The 27703-nt window shown below is 46.4% G+C and overlaps 2 protein-coding genes across 3 annotated transcripts in view; one reads left to right on the plus strand and one right to left on the minus strand.

The window, feature by feature from the left end:
- The window catches only part of PDE6C (phosphodiesterase 6C), a 47456-nt gene extending 38124 nt beyond the window's left edge, over positions 1-9332 (minus strand). The window contains exons 1-4 of the mRNA XM_066355287.1: positions 8660-9332; positions 4502-4654; positions 4308-4397; positions 2864-3004 (exon numbers count right to left, since the gene is read on the minus strand). Of these exons, the coding sequence (XP_066211384.1) occupies positions 2864-3004; positions 4308-4397; positions 4502-4654; positions 8660-9127 (852 nt within the window). The 5' untranslated portion in view covers positions 9128-9332. The remainder of the gene's footprint in view (positions 1-2863; positions 3005-4307; positions 4398-4501; positions 4655-8659) is intronic.
- A 10122-nt stretch (positions 9333-19454) lies between these two features.
- Positions 19455-27656, plus strand: RBP4 (retinol binding protein 4). Of its 2 annotated transcripts, none has more exons than XM_066355323.1 (6): positions 19455-19606; positions 19741-19869; positions 19955-20091; positions 20240-20346; positions 24924-25136; positions 27348-27656. In XM_066355323.1, the coding sequence occupies exons 2-6, from the start codon at positions 19759-19761 to the stop codon at positions 27383-27385; spliced, it is 606 nt and encodes a 201-aa protein (XP_066211420.1). In that variant the 5' UTR covers positions 19455-19606; positions 19741-19758; the 3' UTR covers positions 27386-27656. The 2 variants fall into 2 exon arrangements, with proteins under 2 accessions (XP_066211420.1, XP_066211421.1); XM_066355324.1 differs by having other exon boundaries at positions 19473-19606; positions 19746-19869.
- The last annotated feature ends 47 nt before the right edge of the window (positions 27657-27703 follow it).

Consider the following 27703-nt stretch of genomic DNA (forward strand, 5'->3'; position numbering starts at 1 on the left):
ATGTGTGTATGTATATATGTATGTGCATATATATATATATATTTCTCACAACTGATAAGAGAGATATCCTCATTTTACAGATGAGTAAACCAAGAATCAGGGAGGTTAAATGACTTGCTGAAAAAAAAAACAAAGTCAGAAAACTGACACTACATGACTTTAAGACTTACCTACCCTGAAGCTACAATAATCAGGATGGTGTGGTATTGGTGAAGATAGAGACAAATCAATGGAACAGATTAGACAGCCCAGAAATAGACCCAAACAAATATAGTCAACTGATTGGCAAAGGAGTAAAGACAATGGAGAAAGGATAGTCTTTTTGACAATTGTACTGGAACAACTGGACATTAACATGCAAAAAAAAAAATCTACACTCAGATCTTACATCCTTCACACACAAAAATAACACAGAATGAATCATAGACCTAAATGTAAAATACAAAACTATAAAACTCTTAGAAAATGACATAGGAGAAAATCTAGGTGAATTTAGGTTTGGTGGGACTTTTAGATATGTCACCAAAAGCACAATCTATGAAAAAAATATGTAAAATTAGATTTCATTAAAATTAAAATTTTCTTTTCTGCAGAAGACACTGTGAAAAGAATAAAAATACAAACCACAGATTGAGAGAGAATATTCGTAAAACATATATCGGGTAAAGGACTTGCATACAAAATATACAAAGAACTCTTAAAATTAAACAATAAGAGATAAACACTGTAATTAAAAAGTGGGCAAAGCCCTGGCCGGTTGGCTCAGTGGTAGAGCATCAGTGTGTGAAGTCCCGGGTTCAATTCCCAGCCAGGGCACACAGGAGAAGCGCCCATCTGCTTCTCTACCTTTCTCCCTCTCCTTTTTCTCTATCTCTCTCTTTCCCTCTGGCAGCCAAGGCTTCATTGGAGCAAAGTTGAGGATGGCTCCATGGCCTCAGCCTCAGGTGCTAGAATGGCTCCTGCTGCAATGAAGCAACGGCCCAGATGGGCAGAGCATCGCCCTCAGTGGGCATGCTGGGTGGATTCCTGTCGGGCATATGCAGGAGTCCCCACTTCTCACTTCAGAAAAATACAAAAGGGGGAGGGTGCAAAATCTAAACAAACATCTTACATACATATGGTAAATAAGCATATGAAAAGATATTTCACTTCACATGTCATCAGGGAAATGTAAATTAAGACAATGAGATATCATACACATCTATTAGAATGGCTAAAATCCATAATACTGACATCACCAACTGCTGGCAAAGAGGTGGAGCAATAGAAATTCTCATTTATTGTCTGGGGATGCAAAATGGTACAGCTACTTTAGAAGACAGTCTGGCAATTTCTTACAAGCCTAAATATAGTCTTACCATGTGATCCAGCAATAGCCTTCCTTGGTATTTACTCAAAGGAAGTGAAAACTTATGTTCATATAAAAATCTACACTTTATTTATAATAGCCAACATTTGGAATGTTGGCAACCAAAATGTCTTTCAATAAGTGAATGAATAAACTGTGGTGCATCCAGACAATGGAATATTATTCAGTATTTTTAAATGGACTTTGTGCCTGACCAGAGGTGGCACAGTGGATAGAGCATCAATCTGGGACACTGAGGACACAGATTCGACCTGGGCCGGTTCACCCCTCCTTAGGCAACCTAGTGGTCCCCCGCTCCCGGGAGGTCACCATATTGATGCCGAACTTAGTGCAGACACCCGATCGGCATAGTGCACTACAGCCCAGAACTCCTGGGCTCAAGCGATCCTCCCGCCTCAGCCTCCTGAGTAGCTGGGACTACAGGTGCGCGCCACCACGCCCGGCGAGGACACAGATTCGAAACTTTGAGGTTACTGGCTTGAGTGTAGGCTCATCCAACTAGAGCAATGGCTCCAACAGCTTAAGCACAGCATTGATGGCTTGAGCCTGGGATCATGGACATGATCCCAAGGTCGCTGGCTTCAAGCCCAAGGTCACTGACTTGAGCAAGGGGTCACTGGCTCACCTAGAGCCCCCGGATCAAGGTACATACGATAAGCAATCAATGAACAACTAAAATGCTGCAACTACAAGTTGATGCTTCTCATCTCTCTCCCTTTCTCTCTCTCTCTTTCTCTCTATCAAAAATAAATAAATTTTAAAAAGAATTTGAGCCATAAAAAGATATGGAGGAAACTTAAACACATACTGCTAAGGGAAATAACCCAATCTGAAAAAGCTACACACATTAACTACATGGTATATGGAAAAGGCACAATGATAGAGGGAGTAAAAATCAGTGTAGCCAGAGACTTGGGGCAGAAAGAGGGAGGGATACTAGGTAGAGCACAGGATTTTTAGTTGAACTATTCTGTATGCTACTGCAATGGCAGAGATATGACATAAAGCATTTGCAAAAACCCATAGACTGTATAACACAAAGAATGAACCAGAATGTCAACTGTGGGCTTTAGTTAATAATCATGTATCTACATTGATTCATCAACAGTAACAAATGTATCACATTAATGAGAGATGTTTCAATGGGAGGAATAGGTAACAGGGGAAACTGGGGTTGGGGGGAGAGAACATGGGAGTTTGCTGAACTTTCTGCTCATTTTTGCTATAAACCTAAAATGTGTCTTAAAAAATAAAGCCAATCAATATTTTAAAAAGACTCATTGAAGACACAGACAACTAGAAAATGGAAAAGCCTAAGTCTTTTTTGCTCCAGAGTGCGCCTGTTTGTACCATGCTTTCTTGGCACTGGTTCTTGTGACCTATCATGACTGATTATTTACATAGTGGATACATTTTTTAATGGATTGCATTTCCTGTAAGTTGTATTTTACAGGTGATTTTAAGCAAGACAAAAATATAGGGAACAGTGAGGACCTTCTCCTTGGTCATGTCTAGCAGTCCAATGGAGTATCGTTCACAGTTCAGATATGCTCGGACCGTGTAGAGAGCTTTGTGAAACTGTCGCTCAACATCTGTGAGCTCTTCAAATACTTTATTGGCTGACCACATAAGGATCTGAAAATAGATATTGAAAAGAAAACAGTTAGAATGAAATACACTATGAAAAGATAGAGCTTTAGCTGGGAGGTGTATCAAATAAAATGAATCCATGTCACTAGAGTCTAGACCAGGGGTCCCCAAACTTTTTACACAGGGGGCCAGTTCACTGTCACTCAGACCATTGGAGGGCCGGACTATAAAAAAAACTATGAACAAATTCCTATGCACACTGCACATATCTTATTTTAAAGTAAAAAAACAAAACGGGAACAAATACAATATTTAAAATAAAGAACAAGTAAATTTAAATCAACAAACTGACCAGTATTTCAATGGGGACTATGCTCCTCTCACTGACCACCAATGAAAGAGGTGCCCCTTCCAGAAGTGCGGTGGGGGCCGGATAAATGGCCTCAGGGGGCCACATGTGGCCCACGGGCCGTAGTTTGGGGACCCCTGGTCTAGACGGACAGCACAATTTCATTTTTGAACATGTCCACATTGGACAAACACTGACTCTCTGTGTGGGATGATGAGTAGACCTTTGCAAGGCTGTGGGCTAAAAAGGTGAAGCTCTTATTGTTCCCTATGTCCAAGTGTTTTAACTTCAAAGTGCAAATGATTTAAAATTGGATGCAGATACTGTCCCTGGGCCGAGAGTCCAGTATTGGTGGTCCACGGGCTCTTGCTGACCCTCACCGGGAGAAAGCCGCATGTCTCCTTCCGTGCATCCTGAGCTAGTCAGAGGTAGCCCGACTTGAACACTTGGAATAGGAAGGGATCGTGGAAGCCTTCCATCCCGACTCCCTTCCCACCATTGTGTTAATGAAGAAACAGGTCTGGAGAGTGGTCCAGACTCAGGTATCATGGTTACCAGTGTTGTTCTTCATACTCTGGCTCAAGGAAGAAACAGAATTCAGAGGAATGGTTTGCTCCTCAAATTAATAGCTTTATGTACCAGGAACTGCTAAAAAACTTTATGAAAACTAATTTATCTAATGACCATTTTATAATCACAATAACCATGTGGGGTAGGTACTATAATTATTCACTGCCATATCATAGATGAAGAAAACATGGCTACTTCGGATAAAGACTGAAGAAAGACAAGCCAGTTACATGTACAAATGGAGGAGTAGGCAGGCGGGGAAAAGAAGCCAGGGCAGATCATGAAGGGACACCTGGCACTGAAGTTTGGGGAACTGCTCCATGTGGCTTAAACCCCCACCATGGGAAAGGAGGGGGCTGAGCTTGTGACTTATGGGTCTTTATGTCAGAACAGGTCAGCATGGAGTGATTCATGTCACCTTCCCTTTACCTGGCTTTTTCGAGATTCAACACTGTGCAGGTAGTTGGTATGATGAAGCTTTAGGATGACAGAAACAAAGGCGAGGTATTTGGAAAAGACCTACGGATGGCAGAGAGAGACAAATTAGGTATGACATCTTTCTTTCGGATACATAACACATAAGTTATCTGAGCCTCCTGCTGGATGCCCAGGGATAGCGTTACCTCTTCATCTTGTTTAGAAAACTCAGACGCATTTCTTTTGTTGACCGCCATGACCACAGCCAGAACCTCCTTGCCCATCACGATCGGGGTCGCCAGCAGGTTCTCAGTGACATACCCAGTTTGCTTGTCCATGAAGTCAGAAAAATGGCTGTTCTGAAAAACACATTTGTACATTTGCACAGCAGCACAGAACCGTGGGGTGCAGATCTAATCCAGATAGTATCGATAGACACTCAGGGCCCCAGCACAGTGGTCCTGAGCAATCATCCCCCATCCTGTGATTGCATAGAATGGAATTGCCTGTTTCAGAGTGAGCATTTTCCAGGGGGCCTGTGGCTTATCTAGGTTAGGCTGAGGTTAGGCCAGGAGAAAAGAGGTGATGTCACAGCCAAGGGGAAAGAAGGTCTTACACAGCGAATCTGGGCACTAAAGCGATAACCGTAACCCCGGAAGCACGCACTCGAGACGGAGTCTGAGTCTCCTGGTAACACTTCACTCTGCAGATCCAACACCTGTGCTATTTCATTCTAGATTCTACACAGGAGGAAATGTTCTCAAGTTCCACAGGCTATTTTGAGAAAATGGTTTATAAATTTAAAAAGTAGAATGATTGCTTATTACTGTATCTGAAAACCCTGGATAAAACCACCCATCAGATTACAAGGTAGGTGAAATGAGGCTTTCTGCTTTTTTTATTTTCACTAGCTCGAACAATCCTTACTTAAGTGTGTTTGAGTAAATTCTGTAGTTCTCAAATTCACAAACTCCCCTTGATGTCCTTCTTCAAAGAAACCACTGAAAGTAACTGGAGAGAACATTGTTTAGAACAGCAGGCCACCTGGATCCCTCCTCCGATTGTAGCATTGTTACATTCTGATTAAATACCCTTATCCCTTGAGAGCAGGAGTCAGAGAGGAAAGAAGGAAGAGAGAGGAAGAAGGGAAGGGTGCTATAAGTGCCCTGTTAATCATTGAAAACTTAGGGTTCTCCATGGCTTTCTTTTAACCACAGTCAGAATGAAAACCGCCCACCCATAGAATTAATCAACAGCTTTCCCAATAGAAAAAGAAATGATTAACTTCAAAGGAGTATCTCAGTTTCCTGTTATTTAAAGTTTTCTTGCTTGTAACCTGTTTTAAAAATAGACAGTAACCACTGACCCAGTTTTAACCACCCACACACAGCTCCCAAGCCCCTTTTGGCATTAAGATAATATTCTCATAGGTCATTTATTGAGCATCTACCAAAGAATCAGGCACTTGTGTCCATTTAATCTGCATATTTTGTTACCTATATTACTCAGTTGCAGAAACCCAATCCATCAGAGTTACCCAGGTATGTCTGATGCCGCTGCTGTCACCCTACACCACGTGGCTTCCCTGTTACACCCTTTGTGAACTCCCAAAGTTGAGAGTATCTGGTTCTGCCTTTGTCTAGGGGTGAAAAGTCCTTCTCTTACTTGTGCCCACACTACCAACCAGAGAGAAGTCATGTGTGGTCAGTGATCAGTGGTCAGAGGGAGGCCCCCGAATTCTTCAGTTATGGTCTCGGACCCGCCATGTCTTCTTGCCTAATTGATGTTGAGAAGATTTCTTACATAGACAGGATGGAAAGATATATACGCCTTTCACACGGGGTCTTTGCCAGAATCAAGTGAGATTAAGAACGGAAAAAGCAGCCCTGGCCGGTTGGCTCAGCGGTAGAGCGTGGCCTGGCGTGCAGGCGACCCGGGTTCGATTCCCGGCCAGGGCACATAGGAGAAGCGCCCATTTGCTTCTCCACCCCCCCTCCTTCCTCTCTGTCTCTCTCTTCCCCTCCCGCAGCCAAGGCTCCATTGGAGCAAGGATGGCCCGGGCCCTGCGGATGGCTCCTTGGCCTCTGCCCCAGGCGCTAGAGTGGCTCTGATCGTGGCAGAGCAACGCCCCCTGGTGGGCAGAGCCTCGCCCCTGGTGGGCGTGCCGGGTGGATCCCGGTCGGGCGCATGCGGGAGTCTGTCTGTCTCTCCCCGTTTCCAGCTTCAGAAAAATACAAAAAAAAAAAAAAAAAAAAAAAGAATTAAGGAGAACATTAAAAAAGAGAAAGAGACGACAGAGACGGGGTTCACTGCGGGTCCCGGGGCCCTGGGAGAGACGCTGCTCCCGTGCCCCGCCTTCCTGTCCGCCCAAGGAAAGGCCGGCTCACAGCTCCAGGGCCCTTCCACGTAGCATTCCACAGTTCGTCCGAAATGCACTTTCTTCTCTTGCATCTGTTCACCGAAGAGACAAGTGGTTTTCGACCCTGGCTGCATATTAGAATCATCCAGGGAGCTTTTAAAAGATTGGAATGCCTGCATCCCAATCTCTCTGAGTCTATGTAATTGATCTACCGAGCGTCTCAGACATCAGTATTTTTAAAAGAGCTCCCAATTTGATTTTAATTTTATCTAAAGTTGGAAAATCGCCACGCTTGGGGGGGGGGGGGTAATGCTTAGAAGCAGTAGAAATAGAGAACAAATGAAGATGTTGTCTCTCCTCTGAGCAGAGGAGGGTGCCTGCTTTCAACACATAATAGCTGTCCCACCGTAAGAGCCAGGAGTCCCCAGGAAAAGGGAGAGCTGACAGACAGGACACCCCGCCCGCAATTACCGCCCTGTCCATGCAGGGGCTCACCATGGACAGCAACAGACCAGGGCCACCTGCCCTTTATACAGCTCCACTCTGTCATTTCCTCCTCAACGTGGAGAACTGGGCTCATTAACAAAGTAGTACAGCAGAAGTCATTTTATCCACCTCTTCTTTAAAAAAAAATTCAGAAAACAGATCTTGTATGTCACATCCCTTTGGAGAGGCCTCAGCTGCAGACTGGCCGCAAGCATATTTCCGTGGGAAACCCTCAGGGTGTGTGGGTGGGTGCAGCCCCCCCATTGTCAGCCAGAGAACTCTGCCATAGCGCACACCTCTGTGTAGTCCCTAAAGCAGCTACTCAACCCAGCTTAAATGCACTGGTGGAAGGGATGGAAAAGGACTAGGAATGCCATGTGCCCAAGGGCAACCCTTGCCCCTGGGAGCCATCCTGGGGTTGTTTTGCCGAGTGTTTGCTAATGTTTGACAGCTCTGCGCCTTCTGGATCCGTGGGGCCCTCCTCCAGTAATCAGCTTGAGGAGGCCTGAGGGAGATTATCCTCCCGCCCGCCCGCCCCGTCACGCCTCCTTCACAGGCCAGTATAAACCCCTGGCACAGAAAGCACGTCAGGGTGGATCCCCATTGACTGACAGCACGGTCTGCCTCCCCTTCTCTTAAGGGCCAAACACAATCATAGGACACAGGTAGAAAAAGGGCTGGAGGGAGAAAGCCAAGCTGCTGCCTCTAGTGACTGCTGAGTGGAGAGATAGATTATGGGTGATTTGCATTACCTCTTTTTTATTTATATTTTCTAATTTTCCTAAAATGAACAAGCATTGCCATGTTAGGGAGAAGTTAAATGTTCCATTTTTAAAAGAAGATAACCATTTGTGCAATATTGGTCTTTGGGAGGGTCCAATATCCCATTTATCAGATTGGAATTCATTCTTGATAGATCTGAGTTATGGGGCATTGGGATGGCCAATGGCACTTAGTCATCACCTAAATTCACATTTTTAATGAGCTAAATCTGAACTTCAAATAGTATTATTTTTCTTTTTACACATTTGTCTATAGGCAAAAGTATCCATTTATGAGCCAATCCATCCCCGAGAATTGAGTTGTGGGTAGGCAGCTGAGCGAGCAGCTCAGGACTCTGGGCATTGGGCATGTGCGCTGACCTCACCAGTGGGAGGCCTGCCTGGTGGTGGTGTTCAGAAGGAGGTGCCAGAGCATGGAGGAGGTGTGAGGGAGAAGGTGTGGCATGTACCTAGCCCAGGTAAATTGCCTGGTAAAATGCCAAATTTACACTAAGAAATTATTTATTCTTTATCTGAAATTCAGATTGAACTACACATCTTGCCTTTTTTATTTGCTAAATCTGGTAGCTCTGAACCTGGCTGTTCCTCTTCCCTGTGCCTGCACTCCCCAGGAGAGAGCCAAACCAATGCCACAAGGACAGGCCCCTGGACCCCAGCTCTCCTTCCCATTGTCCCTCTAGGACCCCTCACCCCTCAAGTCTTCATCTCCCCTCCCCCAATGTCACAAGGTCACCTACCTTTTTCACATCTGGGACATTAAGGGCTTTCTTCGTGTGAGCAACCCAACCTACTATTCCGATGTCCAATGGAAACACAACTTCCCTGTCAGGGACCACCAGGTTGTCTTCAAACTTGGAGGCTGGGGTGACATCGAACAGCTTGGAGGCCACCTCAGGAGCGCCATTGCGGGAGCGGCACAGGAACAGGCTGCAGCGGTCGGCCCGCAGCAGCTGCGCCAGCCTCTGCAAGGCCCGGTGCGCCGCGGGCTCGGGGCTGCCTGCCTCCTCCCGCACGGCCTGGAGCAGCTCCAAATACAGGGTCGCCTCCTCCTCTGGCGACAGCCCCGGGAAGGAACCGCCGGCTGGGCCCTGTACCGCCCTGTGCTCCGATGCTTCCGTCCGCAGCTTTTTGTCGAAGTACTCCTTGGCAAACCCAGGATTGTCCTCCAAGTATCTCTCCACGGCCTCTTGGCTGATCTCATTCATGGTGTGCCTTGATTTGCTGCTTGTTGTTCGGGAAGGAAGACCCTCAGAGCACTACCTGGGGCAGAGGGACCTAAGAGGAACTACATCCTGGTCAAGGTTACTAAGAAAATCCCAAGTGATGCTTCATAGGAACCCCAGAGGTCAAGCAGAATGATTGTTTAACAGAGCTTTCAAACTGCCTGTAACTCTTGAGATGTGACAGAAGGTCCTGGTTTAGAGTGGGATTCAGGAAGCACGGGATTACAGAGTTCTTCTTCAGGACACAAAATCCTTAAGAGCGATTAGTTTGTCAATCCTCAAAGAATCCTCAGAGCATCTTCTATCAGCCAGGCAAGTGACAAGTTGAAGCGACCATTCCAGAAATATAAGAAATATAACTTCACATGGTGGTTCCGCAGCTAGGAAGAATCATCAACATTTCCTTGAATTACATTAGCATCAGTTGACAGCTTGAATCTTTCTTTCAAGATAGTGATACAAAGTGAAAATACATAACCTTGGCTGTGCCCGCTTGCACCGCACTTCCAATGAACCTGGAGGAGATGGAAAGGCTTAATATCAATACTACATAAAATGGAGTATTAATTTTCCTCTTCTTTTTTTTTGTATTTTTCTGAAACTGGAAACGGGGAGAGACAGTCAGACAGGCTCCTGCATGCGCCCCACCGGGATTCACCCGGCTTCACCCGGCACGCCCACCAGGGGGCCACGCTCTGCCCACCAGGGGGCGATGCTCTGCCCCTGGGGGGGGGGGGGGTCGCTCTGCCGCAACCAGAGCCACTCTAGCGCCTGGGGCAGAGGCCAAGGAGCCATCCCCAGCGCCCGGGCCATCTTTGCTCCAATGGAGCCTTGGCTGCGGGAGGGGAAGAGAGAGACAGAGAGGAGCAAATGGGCACTTCTCCTATGTGCCCTGGCCGGGAATCGAACCCGGTTCCCCCGCACGCCAGGCCGACGCTCTACCGCTGAGCCAACCGGCCAGGGCCATTTTTCCTCTTCTTAAAAGTCCTTTGATCATGCAGGTTACATGGCCTACTTTTTTTCTAAAACCCTCACCTCCCAATTCCCCTCACTTTAGAAAGCTGAACCTCAGAAGTGTTTTAAAGGGACAAACCTTGAGCTTATTACTAGAAAGGTAAATATGGCAAAACATTTGCCTGTGATCCAAGCCTAATCAAGCTACAACATAAATAGTAATCCTTATCAAGAGACATGATCACAAAGAGCAACCCATGCAGCCGCTAACTGGCTTTCCCTGCTAAGCATATTAGTTTGGATCTTGTTTTCAATAGTAATAGCCAGATCTCATGCATTTTTGCTCCAAGGTTACAGCCTGTTAAATCTACTGGATAAAGCCTGTCTTGTCTGTTGCTAGGATCTTTAATGTCTCAGGGACTTCTGGCCTGGAAAGTACACTTACCACTACTTAGTTTTGTTTAATGTTCAATTTATTAAGCTTTTACATTGATTAAGCACATTTTCCCAAATATTTAAACACTATTATGCAACTGATAAATCAAACTACATGTTTCATGAACCAATTTCCTTAAATATTTAAATGTTGATTTCAACCTTAGTCAACCTTAAGCATTTCAGTAAACCAGCAAACTCTATAATAACAAACTCTCTTGAATGAAAACACACCGCACATGCTATAGTGAGTCTAAAACTTATTGCTAGACTCACATGTAAGTTCACTTCAAAATTGCAACTCTGTGGGTTTCACTTATTCCTCTAAACTTAAAGCTTTTACCTCTTTAGAGTGATACTAGTCTTAGACTGGAAAAAAAAAAAGACACCCACCGGAATAAAGAAATTCATAACCAAAGCTTTTAAGGCTATTTTCATAGGCTATGAGTAAGGTGGCTTGGGCACAAAAAAGGAAAAGACAAATGAGACACACAATTCCAGGCGGCAAGTGACAGGAGGGGCAATTGATTAGTTAGAAAAAGCAAGCAAGCAAGCAGGCTCACTGGTGACTGCTTTGAGCACTGAAGAACAGTTTCTAAAGACAAAGGTCATTTTTATACAAATTGCAATACTGGAAGCCTGCCTTTTAGCACACTCAAATACCCCTCCCCTTCCCTTCCGTCCTTGACTAAACTCTCCTGTTGCCACTTCCTCCTCAGTTAGTCCTTGCCGTCTCTAGCCTGTGCTGACAAGGCCTCTGCGTCTCTTATTGGCTGTTCAGTTCGAAGCACTGAAAAAGCAAAAAAAATTATGGGGGGAAGAGGGAGAGGGAGAGGGAAAGGGGGAGGGGGAGGGGCACAAAGAAAACTAGATAGAAGGTGACAGAGGACAATCTGACTTTGGGTGATGGGTATGCAACATAAGTGAACGACAAGATAACCTGGAGTTGTTATCTTTGAATATATGTATCCTGATTTATTGATGTCGCCCCATTAAAAATAAAATTATTGAAAGCTAAAAAAATAAAAAAAAAATAAAAAATAATAAAATAAATAAAAAAATAAAAAAAATTATTGAAAGCACTGAAAAAAAGCAAAAATTATATATATATATTAAACCACCAAAAAGATCATTTAGAATAACACTGCAAATTAATGGTTGATTTTGTTAAACATCACTGTTTAATTTTTATGTCAGCATTTCCAGTTCATTTAAAGCATAGATATTTTTTTAAAAATAAAGCATTAACTTACAGGGAGAGTGAGGGGAAAGATCAATATCCTAGATGTTATTAACAATCATTTATTTAGATAAAACATATCTGAAACAATAAGTCAATGTGAAAACTCCATTTCATTTACACAGAATATTTTTAGAGCTGTAAGTCACAAGGTTACGATAATAAAAAATGTGATCCATTAGGACAGCTAACATTGTAATATGTAATCTGTGCCAGGCACTCTTCTAGGACCCTTCCATGTATTATCTCATTTAATTCTTGCACTAACTTTATGAAGTAGGTACTTATCTGTATTTTACTGATGAGAAATTAAGTAACTTGCTCAAGGTCAGACAACTAGTAAGTGATAGTAACCTACCTCAAAACTACCAGTTTAAATGAGATTAAAGAGCTCACCCATGAGGTGTACAACACATCATACTAGCTGCTTACAGGGGAATATACAAAAGATCTTTCTTCCTGACCAGGCAGTGGCGCAGTGGATAGAGCGTCGGACTGGGATGCGGAAGGACCCAGGTTCGAGACCCCGAGGTCACCAGCTTGAGTGCGGGCTCATCTGGCTTGAGCAAAAAACAAAACAAAACAAAACAAAAAACTCACCAGCTTAGACCCAAGGTCACTGGTTCAAGTAAGGGGTTACTCGGTTTGCTGAAGGCCCGCGGTCAAGGCATATATGAGAAGGCAATCAATGAACAACCTAAGGCGCCGCAAAGAAAAACTGATGATTGATGCTTCTCATCTCTCTCCATTCCTGTCTGTCTGTCCCTATCTATCACTCTCTCTGTTCCTGTAAAAACAAACAAACAAACAAACCCAATGAAAGATCTTTCCTTTAAGATATTAAAATCTAGACAGATATCATTAAATGTCAAACACCAATATAAAAGTTAAAAATTCCAGGAACTCTTTTTAAAAGCCTACACATATACCAAAGAATGGTTTACCTTTCTTAAACTTTCTGCTGAATAGGTTTACATTTCTCAGTAGTATACTATAGTAATGGACAAACATAATATTTAATTCCAATACTGCTAAAATTTTCTACTGCAGTTAACCATTTCTATAGGAAGTAATGCTTATAGAATAGCCAAAAATATGCACAAGGTTGAAGCACTCACACAAAATTAACCACAATACCCCTGGAGTAATTGAATGAAGTTTGGGCCATTATAATAAACCCACTCTTTAGCTCCATCTTAGCCAAATTCTTTGTACTTCCCACATTTATCAATAAAAGTAACCTCTAATGTCAGAGATGTCAGGCACATCCTGGCAGCTAACTGTAAAGGACCCTTTCACCTGGCCCATTTAACTCTCAAGAGAGTCTCTGCCTGCATGTAATTGATGAGTATGACCAGGTATCTCAGAGATTATTCATGGTGAGATCCATGTTATTTTCAACTTAATCAATTAAACTCAATTATAGCTTTGTAACCACTGATAAAGCCTTATTGGAAAAATTAGTTTGAACTTTTTGTACCTGAACATGTTTGTAGAATAATCTTTTCATTTTCCCATCAATTATTTTGGCATCTTTTAAATGCAGTCAGAAGACAAATGCTACCCATTTTTTTCTCTTTTTCCACTTTTCTTGACCTGTCAGGATGTAGATGTAAATGTCAGTTTGTACAAAAAGAAGCTGGTTGGAAATGCTTAATTTTTATAATGATAAGGACTTACATTTCTTGCATCAGATCTTTTAATTATGGTAAAAAACATTTTTCAATATTTACTAGGAGTTAGTGGCTAATTTCTTGATAATTTAGTTAAGGTAACACTAGCTTCTGTTAGAATAGGTAAACCCTAAATCTCAATAGCTTAATCCAATGAAAGTTTATTTCTTATTTGCATAGAGTTAATCACTAGTGAGGGTCCCAGGCTGACGGAGGCTCCACCAGTGGACAGATGAGGAAGAGGAGAACCAGGACAATTGGATGGGCAGCTTTCATGAGCCCTGTCTGGAGTGACACCCTTTAATCCACCTTCTAGTGACTGAAATTTAAGCCTATGGCCTAACTGAGATGCAGGAAGTGGGGAGATGCCCTTTGATAGATCAGCCTCTTCCCCAAAACTCTACATAGTGGAAGGAGAATGGAAAGTTTTTTGTTGTTGTTGTTGTTTTGTATTTTTCTGAAGCTGGAAACGGGGAGAGACAGTCAGACAGACTCCCGCATGCGCCCGACCGGGATCCACCCGGCACGCCCACCAGGGGGCGACGCTCTGCCCACCAGGGGGCGATGCTCTGCCTCTCCAGTAGGTCGCTTTGCTGTGACCAGAGCCACTCTAGCGCCTGGGGCAGAGGCCAAGGAGCCATCCCCAGCGCCCGGGCCATCTTTGCTCCAATGGAGCCTTGCTGCGGGAGGGGAAGAGAGAGACAGAGAGGAAGGAGAGGGGGAGGGGTGGAGAAGCAGATGGGCGATTCTCCTGTGTGCCCTGGCCGGGAATCGAACCGCGGACTTCTGCACGCCAGGCCGACGCTCTACCACTGAGCCAACCGGCCAGGGCGGAAGAATGAATACCTATCTCTGCTACAAGGGCTAAATCTTGAGAAATTATATTTCAGAAAGAATGACCTCTGACTAGGGTTTTTTTTAAAAAAATATTCCATGAAGCTTACCTAAAATGATTGGTTTCGATACAACAAATTAAATCAATGTCTATCGATTGAGCACCTACTATGTGCAAGTGTCTTGATGAATCCCATGGAAAAGATGAATGAAACATAGTCTGTCTCTCCATAAAGTATGACAAGAAAATGAACTTTTGCATATGCAACTCATAAAATGTAAATGAAAACATAACTTAACATCTAGAAAAAAAAAGACTGTTTGCAAAGAGAATGTTTGTTTTCTATTCTGATTAAACATTTTTATTGTAGAAAAACTTGGAAACTACAAAAAAGGTTCAAATTTAAAAAATTAAAAACAGAACAAAACAAAAAGCACACCTTTACGTGCCCTAATTCTATCACAGAGAGGTAATCACTGTGAACATTTATCCCGTTAACATTTTATCTATAAAATACTTGAAATCTTATTTTATGTAGATAAATTTCAAAGCACTGAAGTTAAAACATCAGTTGACCTGTATTCACGTATTTGTAATCATGAAGAAATTTGAGGGAGAAGGCCAAAATAAACTGTTTTTCTTTGCTGGTATCTGGGACACCAAGGTTCTTTTTTTTTTTTTTTTTTTTTTTTTTTTTTGTATTTTTCTGAAGCTGGAAATGGGGAGAGACAGTCAGACAGACTCCCGCATGCACCCGACCGGGATCCACCCGGCACGCCCACCAGGGGCGAAGCTCTGCCCACCAGGGGGCGATGCTCTGCCCATCCTGGGCGTCGCTCTGTTGCGACCAGAGCCACTCTAGCGCCTGAGGCAGAGGCCACAGAGCCATCCCCAGAGCCCGGGCCATCTTTGCTCCAATGGAGCCTCAGCTGCGGGAGGGGAAGAGAGAGACAGAGAGGAAGGAGAGGGGGAGGGGTGGAGAAGCAGATGGGCGCCTCTCCTGTGTGCCCTGGCCGGGAATCGAACCTGGGACTTCTGCACGCCAGGCCGACGCTCTACCACTGAGCCAACCAGCCAGGGCCTAAGCCCAAGGTTCTTGATTTATAATTAAAAGAGAGAGAGAGAGAGGAGGAAGAGGAGGAGGAACACTTACTCCGACCTTTAAGCATTTAAGAAATATAGGAAAACATGTTGTTGTATATAAAAACAATCCTTATGAAAATGCACTCAAATCCCCTACATTAATTCAATGTATGGTGTGTGTAATTTAATCACCGAATATGATGTAGGAGAAATGGTTGAAAGGGCTGGAGATATTAGGTGAACATTTCTATCATAATAACTGTCCAAAGGCAGTGGGGGTCAGCCGGGAACTCTCCGTCACGGGAGCTGTTGGAGGAGAACCTGAAAGATCTTTACTCTGGAATGTCAGAGGGGATCCAAGCACTGGACAGGGAATTGAGAGATGCCCTAGGACCGGGTGCCTTCCCACATACAGTACACAGATGCTACCACATGGATGGCCATACATATGGTTCCTGCAAGAGGGGCTCTGGAGCAGACCTCATCTCAGCTGGTTGGTATTATACAGGGGTCCCCAAACTTTTTACACAGGGGGCCAGTTCACTGTCCCTCAGACTGTTGGAGGGCTGGACTATAAAAAAAACTATGAACAAATCCCTATGCACACTGCACATATCTTATTTTAAAGTAAAAAGACAAAACGGGAACAAATACAATATTTAAAATAAAGAACAAGTAAATTTAAATCAACAAACTGACCAGTATTTCAATGGGAACTATTCTCCTCTCACTGACCACCAGTGAAAGAGGTGCCCCTTCCGGAAGTGCAGTGGGGGCCGGATAAATGGCCTCAGGGGGCTGCAAGCGGCCTTTGGGGACCCCTGGTATTATACATTCTGTGATAAAACTGGCCTAACCAGAAGATCTTCTAGTTAGCCGGTTGGCCAGAAACAGGGCTTTCATAGCTCGGGGGCACAAGGAGATAAATGCGTCATCATTGGCTCTCCAGAGGCAAAGGAGACTCAAATGGGAGCAGGAGTGAAGGGAAAGGTGGAATGTGGAAGCCTGAAGCCTTCTTATTTACCATACTTCATTCAAATTAGGCTAAGGTGACATCCCAAGATTCCCTTTCTGAAGCAGATTTTTCTATTGTAGTCTCTGGAGCACAAAAGGGAGAGAGTCAAAGGTTCTTTTCTGAATCTTTTGGGGTGTTTTTTTTTTGTTTTGTTTTTTTGTTGTTTTTTTTTTACAGAGGCAGAGATAGACAGGGAGAGACAGACAGGAACGGAGAGAGATGAGAAGCATCAATCATCAGTTTCTCGTTGCGCGTTGCGACTTCTTAGTTGTTCATTGATTGCTTTCTCACATGTGCCTTGATCGCGGGCCTTCAGCAGACCGAGTAACCCCTTGCTGGAGCCAGCGACCTTGGGTCTAAGCTGGTGAGCTCTTTGCTCAAGCCAGATGAGCCCGCACTCAAGCTGGCGACCTCGGGGTCTCGAACCTGGGTCCTTCCGCATCCCAGTCCGATGCTCTATCCACTGCGCCACCACCTGGTCAGGCTGAATCTTTTGTTTTTTAATAACCAACTAAATATCAGCATCCCAAAAGGCATCTTCAAGGCGGTCAAGGTGGCAAAACTTTGGTCCCCTTCAACAGGAAGGTGATGAAAAGCTCAGGCGTCTTCTCAGGGGCGTGACTTAAAAGTAAGTCACACCCATGCTTTACCCTGTAAAGTGCAGGTCAGGGACGATCAACTCCTTTTTTCTGTGTTTGACAACCAACCTTCTCTTCCCCCACCCTCGCTTAGTTCAATGGAATGATCAAAAATCATCTTTGTTCTTTCCAATTTGGGTCATGGAGACACAACTGACATTTCAAGGAAGGGAAGAACGTTACAAAAATGTACAGTATTTCTTTGTCATATAACCAGTGGTAAGATTAAAATAATTTAACAACCGGTTCTCTGCCCTAATGACCTTTTTAAGTATAAAAAAACCATATATCAAAAGGTAGTTTATTATTTCATGCATTTAATACTTAAGTAAGAACAATAAAAGATTTACACAAAATTAGATTGTTACAAGAGTTTTAAAATATTAATGAAAAAATATTAAATAATACCTGACAAAAAACAACAAAAAACTGTTATTTATTTCCATATTGCTTCTTGATTGGAGTCCTCACTTGCAATTTTTTTCACCTATGGACAGAATGAACACTACTACCAGAGCTTAGAACAGGGGTCCCCAAACTTTTTACACAGGGGGCCAGTTCACTGTCCCTCAGACCGTTGGAGGGCCAGACTATAAAAAAAAAACTATGGCCCTGGCCGGTTGGCTCAGCGGTAGAGCGTCGGCCTAGCGTGCGGAGGACCCGGGTTCAATTCCCGGCCAGGGCACACAGGAGAAGCGCCCATTTGCTTCTCCACCCCTCCGCCGCGCTTTCCTCTCTGTCTCTCTCTTCCCCTCCCGCAGCCAAGGCTCCATTGGAGCAAAGATGGCCCGGGCGCTGGGGATGGCTCTGTGGCCTCTGCCTTAGGCGCTAGAGTGGCTCTGGTGGCAACATGGCGACGCCCAGGATGGGCAGAGCATCGCCCCCTGGTGGGCAGAGCTTCACCCCATGGTGGGCGTGCCGGGTGGATCCTGGTCGGGCGCATGCGGGAGTCTGTCTGACTGTCTCTCCCTGTTTCCAGCTTCAGAAAAATGAAAACAAAAACAAAAACAAAAACAAAACAAAAAAAAACTATGAACAAATCCCTATGCACACTGCACATATCTTATTTTAAAGTAAAAAACAAAACGGGAACAAATACAATATTTAAAATAAAGAACAAGTAAATTTAAATCAACAAAGTGACCAGTATTTCAATGGGAACTATGCTCCTCTCACTGACCACCAATGAAAGAGGTGCCCCTTCCGGAAGTGCTGCGAGGGCCGGATAAATGGCCTCAGGGGGCCACATGTGGCCCGCGGGCCATAGTTTGGGGACCCCTGGCTTAGAATATGCTGTTGTGCAGATGAACGTTAAAAAAAGAGTAAGGAATGTAAATTTGTGATTTCCACACTGGGTGGCTGCCCAGGTACCCACCTTAGATAGAACCCTGATTACAAGTGTCATTTTAACCACCTGTTCGCTGAACTCAACAAAAAATTAGGCATCGTTTCTGTGGAATGGGTGCGAAACAGCTGAATCCCACCACTGCATATAACTAATTCTCATTCAGTCAAAAGCCGTATCTTCTGGCTGCTTTGATCAGAATAGAACTCTTCAATTCCAAATGGAAAGAGAAAAATACGGTCAGTAAATTGTGTCATCACGCAGTCAGAATAACATAACTAGTCACAGCATTGTGACTTAATTGACCATTAGACGCTTGTCATAGAGTTTTGTTTACCTCTCCCCCCCCCCCATCCACTCCTCAGCCAACTAGCCTTGGCTGTTTTGAAAACAAAACGAAATTCTACTATGGCTTGAAATAAAACTGTATCATAAACTATTGGTAGGTGTGTTTCAAAGTGGTTTGAGCAAAGTGCCACAAAGTAGGCGACCACCGAGGTTGCTAAAATATTTCCTGTCCTGACCAGGGTTGCGTTTCTGGAGAATATTTAACAGGGAGGGTTTTAATGCTTCTAAAGATGTTGAAACTAAAGAACAAATATTGACCCAGAGGGCACCACAACTCTCCTGAAAGGGAGTAAAATACATCCTTTATAAAATGAAAAACTACTTGGCTGAAATATGCCCAGAGCCCTTCACAATTGGCCCTCAGAGGGCGGAGGGGCCCGTTTGGCACGGCCGGCCTGGCACTGACGCACCAGGCATCATCATCGCAGGTCCTGCCGCTCTGGGAGGCCACGGTTTTCCCGCCAGGCCGACCTGGGCCCCCGGCCAGAGCAACCGGGCGCCGAGGCCACCCCAGGCCGCAGCTGGCTGCCGCTGGCACAAGTGCTAGGCACCTCGGCCAGGGCTTGTTCCCGCGGCTCATCGCCGCTGGAGAGTTTGGGCTCCGGCGAGGCCACCCTGCGCGGCGGCTCCACCAAGCCCCGGGCCGCACTGGAGGGAAGACTCTGGCCAAAGGGACCCTCCCTGCGTGCGGGCGCCGGTGAGTCAGGGCGCGTTATGCAAGTGCTGGCCCGCTGGCCCCCGCGCCTCCCCCCGCGCCTTTCCCTCGGCGAGGTTGCGACAGAGCGACCCCCTCCCCCCAGAGCTATAAAGCGGCCGGGTGGCCCCCGGCGCGCTCGCCTCCCTCGCTTCTCGCGCGCCCGGACGTCCCGGTCAGCTCAGCGCGCGTCTCCCGGTGGTGAGCGGCGCCCGGGCCAGGACCTGCGGGGACCTGTGGGGACCTGCGGGGAGGGCGCGACGGGGCCGGAGCGGGGGACGGTAGCGGGCCAGGTGGCTCCGCAGCCCAGAGCTCACGGCGCGCGTGTCTCGCAGGGCAGATTCCTGAGCGAGATGGAGTGGATGTGGGCGCTCGTGCTGCTGGCCGCGCTGGGCAGCGCTCGGGCGGAGCGCGACTGCCGCGTGAGCAGCTTCCGAGTCAAGGAGAACTTCGACAAGGCTCGAGTAGGTTTCGTCCGTGGCCCCGGTCTCCGCGTCCCCGCAGCCTGCGGCCAGCAGGACACCAAACCTGCTCTCATCTCTTTCGCAGTTCGCCGGGACCTGGTATGCCATGGCCAAGAAGGACCCCGAGGGCCTCTTTCTGCAGGACAACATCATCGCCGAGTTCTCCGTGGATGAGAGCGGCCAGATGAGTGCCACGGCCAAGGGCCGAGTCCGTCTTTTGAAGTCAGTAGCCTCTGGGCAGCAGAACCCGCTCCAGGGTCCCCCGGGGTTAAGCGCCAAACCCTGACCGGGGAGGGAAGGGAGTACCCGGGTTGGGATGAAGGCAGGGACCCTTTGCCCGATCTGGCTCACGAGTCCCTTGGCTTTGCAGCAACTGGGACGTGTGCGCAGACATGGTGGGCACCTTCACAGACACCGAGGACCCTGCCAAATTCAAGATGAAGTACTGGGGTGTCGCGTCCTTTCTCCAGAAAGGAAGTAAGTAATCAGCTCAGTGGGACTGTCTTGGGGATTAGGAAGGCCATAACCTGGCCAAAGCTCTGGGTTTCTTCTCCAGGGGCACCCTTGGGACAAATGGCCTGTAAGTAGCAGGAATCCTCTGCACCGCCTGAGGTTAGGAGCGTGAGGTTGAGTGTAGTTAAACTCCTTCCCAGTCCCCCTACACCCCCCTCCCCAGCTCAAAAACCTGGCTCAAACTCAAACGACCTTTGGGCTTGTCAGGTGACCTCTTACTGCCATGTTCCTGTCCAGCCACTGTGCCAGGGTGTGTAACCTCCTCCAAGCTTACACCTCCCACCCCTCCAAGACCCAGCCTCCACCCAGGTGGCATCACCACTCTGCCTGGCATTGCACTTCCTCTATCTTTTTGGGATGAAACCCTGAGACAGCCTGACTATATTCCAGGATGTAGGGAGCATGATGTGTAAGGTTGGCCCACTGCCTGCCCAGTGCCCTACCTGCTGATACTGAGATTCTGAATCAAGCACAGTGCTCTTGGCAACGGTATCCTCTTCCTTTTCTCCCCAGCACTGAAACTCAGATGGGGGGAGGCAGAGTGTTGCGGACTCTCAGAAGAGCATCCTAGAACTTGGCCCAATCACGCAAACATAACATCTGTATACTTTTTCTACTCGTCCTACCATTTCTCCTAAATGTCAAATCTGTAGTCTACTTGGTACCTGGAGAATTATGCAAGCCAGGGGGATCATGGGATTTTAGAGATAGTTAACCCTATAAAGGGGTTTCAATAAACAGGTGAATAAACTGAGGCCAAGAAAACGTAGTGCTTTGCCCATTGGTCATACAACAAGTATGTGAGAGTCAGTGCCAGAGCCAGCAGTTCCAACTCGTAGGCCAGGATTAGGTGGCCCTGAGCAGCAGGGACTTCTAATACAGACCGGCTTTTACAAAATACTGTTTGAACTCCTCTCTAGGATAAAGCACAGGGCTGTTCAGCAGGACTCTCTGAGCTGGTGACCAGGGTAGATGCATTCTTTTTGTGGGCCATCACTCTTCACATGGTGCACACATAGCTTGACGCCCTCCAAAGTTCTATCTTAGATGAAATTGCATTTTTTTTTTCTTTTTTTTTTTTTTTTTCTGAAGCTGGAAACAGGGAGAGACAGTCAGACAGAGTCCCGCATGCGCCCGACCGGGATCCACCCGGCACGCCCACCATGGGGCGACGCTCTGCCCACCAGGGGGCGATGCTCTGCCCATCCTGGGCGTCGCCATGTTGCGACCAGAGCCACTCTAGCGCCTGGGGCAGAGGCCACAGAGCCATCCCCAGCGCCCGGGCCATGTTTGCTCCAATGGAGCCTTGGCTGCGGGAGGGGAAGAGAGAGACAGAGAGGAAAGCGCAGCGGAGGGGTGGAGAAGCAAATGGGCGCTTCTCCTGTGTGCCCTGGCCGGGAATCAAACCCGGGTCCTCCGCACGCTAGGCCGTGAAATTGCATTTTTTATCAAACTGCCTCTTCAGCGCTGATTTACACTGTACAGAAGGAGCTGATATTTTACAAGGGGTAAAGAGATTTTTATCCTTAGAAGTAATAAAAAATAATTACAAACAATGCGGCAAAACTTTCTCAAGTGTTGAATCAGACTGCACTTTGACAGGGCCTGCTGGGTTTTGAGGCGATGAGTCAGAACAAGCATCATACCACCATCTGCCCGGCTCACCTGGGCAGTGAGGCCTGAGAGCCGTAGAGAGCCCCTCATCCCTTTAGGTGATGGGAGGACGCAGGTTTGAGGTCCTGAGGCTGAAGGCATGTGTTCCAGGCCCACCACAGTGAGTCAGAGTTTGGCTCCCTCTGAGGGTTTTTTTTTTTTTTAGACTGGTGATCAAAACCTTTAAACCAGTCTGTGTGGGTACAGTATAGATACAGTAGCAGTGTGACCCCACTTCCTGGGATGGTAGCAGCACTGTGGCCGCTGTCTCCACTCTTCTTAGCTCTACTGTGTGCGGATAGCTGCCATCTGGTAATGTTTGGGGTGTTTGGCTCTCCGTAAGGACCCACCCCAGCTGCTGGCAGTGAGGAGGTTGGTTGCCTGAGCTCATTCTCTCCAGCGGGGCTCACAGTTCATTTCTTGTCTTAATAGGGAGTTGTCCAGTAAAGATTGTTACAGTTTAAATTCTCTATCTCTGTATTTAGCCAGAAAGAGCCTGGCGATAACACCAAACCAACTTTTAGGTCTTTTTTAAAAATCAAGAACAGTTGTCAATTTTCTTAAATCTGAGCTTTTGAAAGTTACTTAGAGTTCATATTCTGGCAACAACGCTGGGGGGAAAAAAATTAAGCTGCAGATTTGCTGAGCTAATAGCTGCCTGGATCATGAATTGGAGACACATTTCAAAGGAGTGCTTCTGAGTCTGAGGGTAGACTGCTGGGCCGCCTGAGACCGACCGACATAGTGAGCACTATAACCAGGGAAGAAATGATTTCATTCGGAGAGAAGGAAGACAGTCCAGGCGCCTGTGAGGGGAGCTGGTGGTTAGGGGTGGGGCCCCATGGCTTCTGTTTCTAGCCCTCCTGCTGAGTAACTGCAAGGCCACCACTGAGCAGTCATATGAATGAGGGCCACTCCTCCAGCCTCCGACACTCTTTGTGGTGCGAGGTGCAAGGGCGGTTGGTTCATTCTTCCTGCAGCGCCTGGAGGAGCTGAAGAGGGTCTTCACTACTCCCTTCTTCGCAGCTCTCCTGCAGGGCCCGGGTTTGGGCTGAACCCCTGCTAGGCTGGCACTCCAGGGATTCTCAGAGCCAAGAGGCGCGGCCAGAGGTGCCTAGTGAGTGTTAGCCATCTCCCTTATGCCTTCTAAAGCTGGAAATTCAGTATCTTTGCATTTCTCCAGCGTGGAGCACGACATAGGGCAGAGATGACAACTTGTGTCGCAACCTGGGCATGAGATGGAGATACAAAGCTGTTTTGTTTCTCATTCCCTCTCCTCCAATTTGCTTATTGTGTGGAGACCGTGTGATGTGGAGTTGAAGCACCTCTGGTCTCCAGAATCAGATTGAATCCCAGTTCTTTGCCCTGCTCTTTGGCATCCTAGGTGAATTATTTAGTTTCTCTGTGCCTCATTTTCCTTATCTGTAAAATAAGGATGGTAGTGTGTACTTTTGGGTCTATGTGAGAAATAACTGAGAAAACATGGAAAATATCTACACAATGACTGACGTAATTAAGTGCTCAGAAAACCCTTTTCCTGGTTATATGTCAATGAGAATGTTAAGTAGAAGTGTGGCACTTTTTTACCAGGCATAAGGTATTTGGATAAACCTGAGCATCATTTCTCCACGGCTGATCCTTCGCATACCTTCTTATTTCCCTTCCTGGAGAATTTCTTCCACCTTCGTTTATGCTTATTCTTCATGGCTTTCATCCCAGTTTTAGAAAGAAATATAATTTCAATTTTTCATGGGCTCAGCTCTGCCTCTATCAGGGGAGTTCTGAAGAGCACAAGCTTTAAAATAAAAAATTCTGATGACAGGCGATAAGCATCTTGTGCCCTCCAAAGCAAAAACTACTCTTGCCATCTAGGAGAAGTGGGCAGGTCTCCTAAACTGGAATTAGGAGGGAGCCAGAAAAGCCATGAACCAGACCATCAAAATGGCGGCCTCCAGTGGGCTGAGAGGCAGGAAGGCAGCGTGGTTACGGAGATGACCGGGAACTAGCTGCTATAGACCATTTCAAGAGATAACATCCTGATGTTGGGGATATATAAGTTGGTGGCCATCAGACATCAGGCACAATGGCATAGATATTGTTGGAGAATAAATGGAGAAGACAGAGTAGAAATACATATTCCATGGTTTTGATGCCCCACATTCTCGGTTGTGTTTTAAAAAGATGCTATCAGGCCCTGGCCGGCTGGCTCAGCGGTAGAGCGTCGGCCTGGCATGTGGGGTCCCGGGTTCGATTCCCGGCCAGGGCACATAGGAGAAGCGCCCATTTGCTTCTCCACACCCCCCCCCCTCCTTCCTCTCTGTCTCTCTCTTCCCCTCCCGCAGCCAAGGCTCCATTGGAGCAAAGATGGCCCGGGCTCTGGGGATGGTTCCTTGGCCTCTGCCCCAGGCGCTAGAGTGGCTCTGGTCGCAACAGAGCGACGCCCTGGAGGGGCAGAGCATCGCCCCCTGGTGGGCAGAGCGTCGCCCTCTGGTGGGTGTGCCGGGTGGATCCCGGTCGGGCGCATGCGGGAGTCTGTCTGACTGTCTCTCCCCGCTTTCAGCTTCAGAAAAATACAAAAAAATAAAAATAAAAATAAAATTAAAAATAAAATAAAATAAAAAGATGCTATCACATTTATCATCAGAGTGAGAGGTAATCATTGAAGTGAATGAGGTTCGCCCCAACTCTGGAACTTTTCTCTGTAATAGAGAACAAAATTCTTTCTCACTTTCTCAGTTTTATAAAAGCTGTCTGAACTCTCACTGGTCTCCTGCTCCTAACAAAATGAACCCAGTTTCAGGGTGTCGCTGGCCCTCAGGGGTGCTGAGTCGCCCTGACGGCCGAGCTGGCTGAGGGAGAGGCATTGGCTCTGGCTTTCTGGCTTGCAGACGACGACCACTGGATCATCGACACGGACTATGACACCTATGCCGTGCAGTACTCCTGCCGCCTCCAGAACCTCGACGGCACCTGCGCTGACAGCTACTCTTTCGTGTTTGCCCGCAACCCCCACGGCCTGCCTCCGGAGGTGCAGAGGATCGTGCGGCGGAGGCAGGAGGAGCTGTGCCTGGCCAGGCAGTACAGGCTGATTGCGCACAACGGTGAGTGGCTGGGCAGCTGGGCGGAGGGAGCCAGGCAGCAGCCAGCTCTCCTTGAGGGCTCTGTGGGCAGTGAGAGTCGGCCCGCCTGCCAGTGAGATGCATTTCATCGACATGAACAAGAAAACAGACAGCCTTGGGAGCTCCTCTGGGCCCAAGTTTTGGTTCTTCTTGACCAGATCTTTCAGTGGCCTCATCATGGGGCTGATACAAAAGGAGAGGGGAAAGGCCTTTCTCAAAACCCTGACACTTTCACCTGATTGGTGGTGGCGCAGTGGATTGAGCACTGACCCGGGACACTGAGGGCCAGGTTCGAAAGCCCAAGGTCGCTGGCTAGAGTGCGGGCTTGCCGGCTTGAGTCGTTGGCCTGAGCTTGAGATCATTCACATGATCCCATAGTCGCTGGCTTTGAGCCCAAAAGTCTCTGGCTTGAGCCCAAGGGTGCTGCTGGCTTGAAGCCCAAGGTCACTGGCTTGGCTTGTGCACCCCCACCCAACTGTCAAGTCACATATGAGAAGCAATCAATAAACAACTAAAGTACCACAACTAGGAGTTGATGCTTCTCATTGCTCCTCTTCCCCTTTCTCTACGTTTCTGTCGCTCACTCTCTTAAAACAGAACAAAAAAACTCACACTTTTAATGAAATAAAACTGCAGGGGACACTCCTTTCCTTTCTTTCTACTAACTTAGCCCTCTCTATAGTCACATGATTTTTGCCTGTGGCTATTCAGCCCTAATAGCATTTTGACCGAATTAATATTAATTGGGGATACACTGGTCCCAGTTGAGGAGTTAGGCTGCAAGTGTGGCCATTGGTGTTAAAACTTAGAGACATCACTACAGCAAGTTTAAAAGAGAATGATTTTTAACAAATGATCTTTCTCTAACATGAAACCGAATTGACTAGCTAATTTTCCTCACATTTTATGAGATTCCTTAGAATGGCCATTGGGTCTTTAATTATTTTTTTATTTTTTTACAGAGACAGAGAGAGTCAGAGATAGACAGGGACAGACAGACAGGAATGGAGAGAGACGAGAAGCATCAATCATTAGTTTTTCGTTGCGCGTTGCAACACCTTAGTTGTTCATTGATTGCTTTCTCATATGTGCCTTGACCGCGGGCCTTCAGCAGACTGAGTAACCCCTTGCTGGAGCCAGCGACCTTGGGCTCAAGCTGGTGAGCTTTTTGCTCAAACCTGATGAGCCCTCGCTCAAGCTGGCGACCTTGGGGTCTCGAACCTGGGTCTTCCGCATCCCAGTCCGACGCTCTATCCACTGCGCCACCGCCTGGTCAGGCGCCATTGGGTCTTTATATAGATACTACCCTCACCTGATGCCGATTTAAAACCAGGAACATTCTGAAGGAAAGCGTGTTTTCTGCCTGAATTGACACTCACTCCCATGGGAAACTGGGCTTCAAAATACAAATATGGCAAGACTAAAATGTAGGAAAAAGAGAACAAAACTGAACTTTTCTGGTGGTCCTCTACCTAGCTAAGCAAAAACTACATTAAAAAGATTCGAATCCAGACCAAAAACATAAGTCAGTAAGATTTTGATGTTTCACCCTGGGATGCACTAAACGAAGGATTAGGAAAGGATTTTACCACCGCCAGACTCCAGGCCAGACCCTTTGCCTACGTCTCGTAGAATCCCCAGAGATACCTTATGAAATAGATACTCTCATTATTGACCTTCTCATCTATCCAATGAGAAAACGAAGACTAAAAAGGTTACAAAAAGCTGCCCAACACTGGTAGTAAGTAGCTGAGTTGGCTGCAAACCAAGGATTTTTGTTTGTTTGTTTGTTTGTTTGTTTTGTTTTTTGCTGCACTGAAGCCCCTGAGGCACCACCTGTTGATACGTGGTACAGGACATGGTGACCATTCTATAAAACCACTAATGGCATGGCTGAGATCAGACCCATTTTCTGAAATAGGAGGATGCACCCCCCCAACCCTTTGAAATGCAGTGAGGCAAATTTCAGACAAATAAAAACAAAACTATTTCATACAGCAGATGCCATTGCCCCCAGAGAAATGGAGAGGGCTGCAGAAACAGCCCGGAGGATGTTTATGAGTTATAGCCTTCTCCAGCTGTAACCTTACAAGGAGCACTGGAACCAAGCCAAGTCCTGAGGCCATGATGACAGACGTTCAACACTGGGTCCATCTTTCAATGTCACTAATGACTTTGTTTTCTACATTTCAGGTTACTGTGATGGCAAATCAGAAAGAAACCTTTTGTAACAACATCGAGGATGTCAAGTTTCATTTGAAGACTTCCCACTAACTCTCACTTGGCCTTCAACTCTATTTATCTTAGTTTAGCTTGGCCCTCTCTCCTCCCCTTTCCCTCAGGAAACATAAAACCTTCAGTACACATAAAAATATATGTGGGAATAAGTGAATCAGTTTGCACTCAGATGTGTATGTTTTTATTGGTGTTTTCTAAAGAATCATTTGAGGCTTAGGATTCCAGACTTTGATTTCTTAAAATACAGTCTCCTGTTTCCTATGATTTGGGTCATCATTTGTGTTCACGTGTGTGTCAAAGTGACAAGTTCT

The sequence above is a fragment of the Saccopteryx leptura genome, chromosome 13 (assembly GCF_036850995.1).
Source record: "Saccopteryx leptura isolate mSacLep1 chromosome 13, mSacLep1_pri_phased_curated, whole genome shotgun sequence".
NCBI lineage: Eukaryota > Metazoa > Chordata > Mammalia > Chiroptera > Emballonuridae > Saccopteryx > Saccopteryx leptura.

Coding starts and splice junctions, on each gene's coding strand:
- RBP4 (XM_066355323.1), top strand. CDS start 19,759: ATGGAGTGGATGTGGGCGCTCGTGCTGCTGGCCGCGCTGGGCAGCGCT. Junction 20,092..20,239: donor GGCCGAGTCCGTCTTTTGAA/GTCAGTAGCCTC, acceptor TTGGCTTTGCAG/CAACTGGGACGTGTGCGCAG. Junction 25,137..27,347: donor CAGGCTGATTGCGCACAACG/GTGAGTGGCTGG, acceptor TCTACATTTCAG/GTTACTGTGATGGCAAATCA.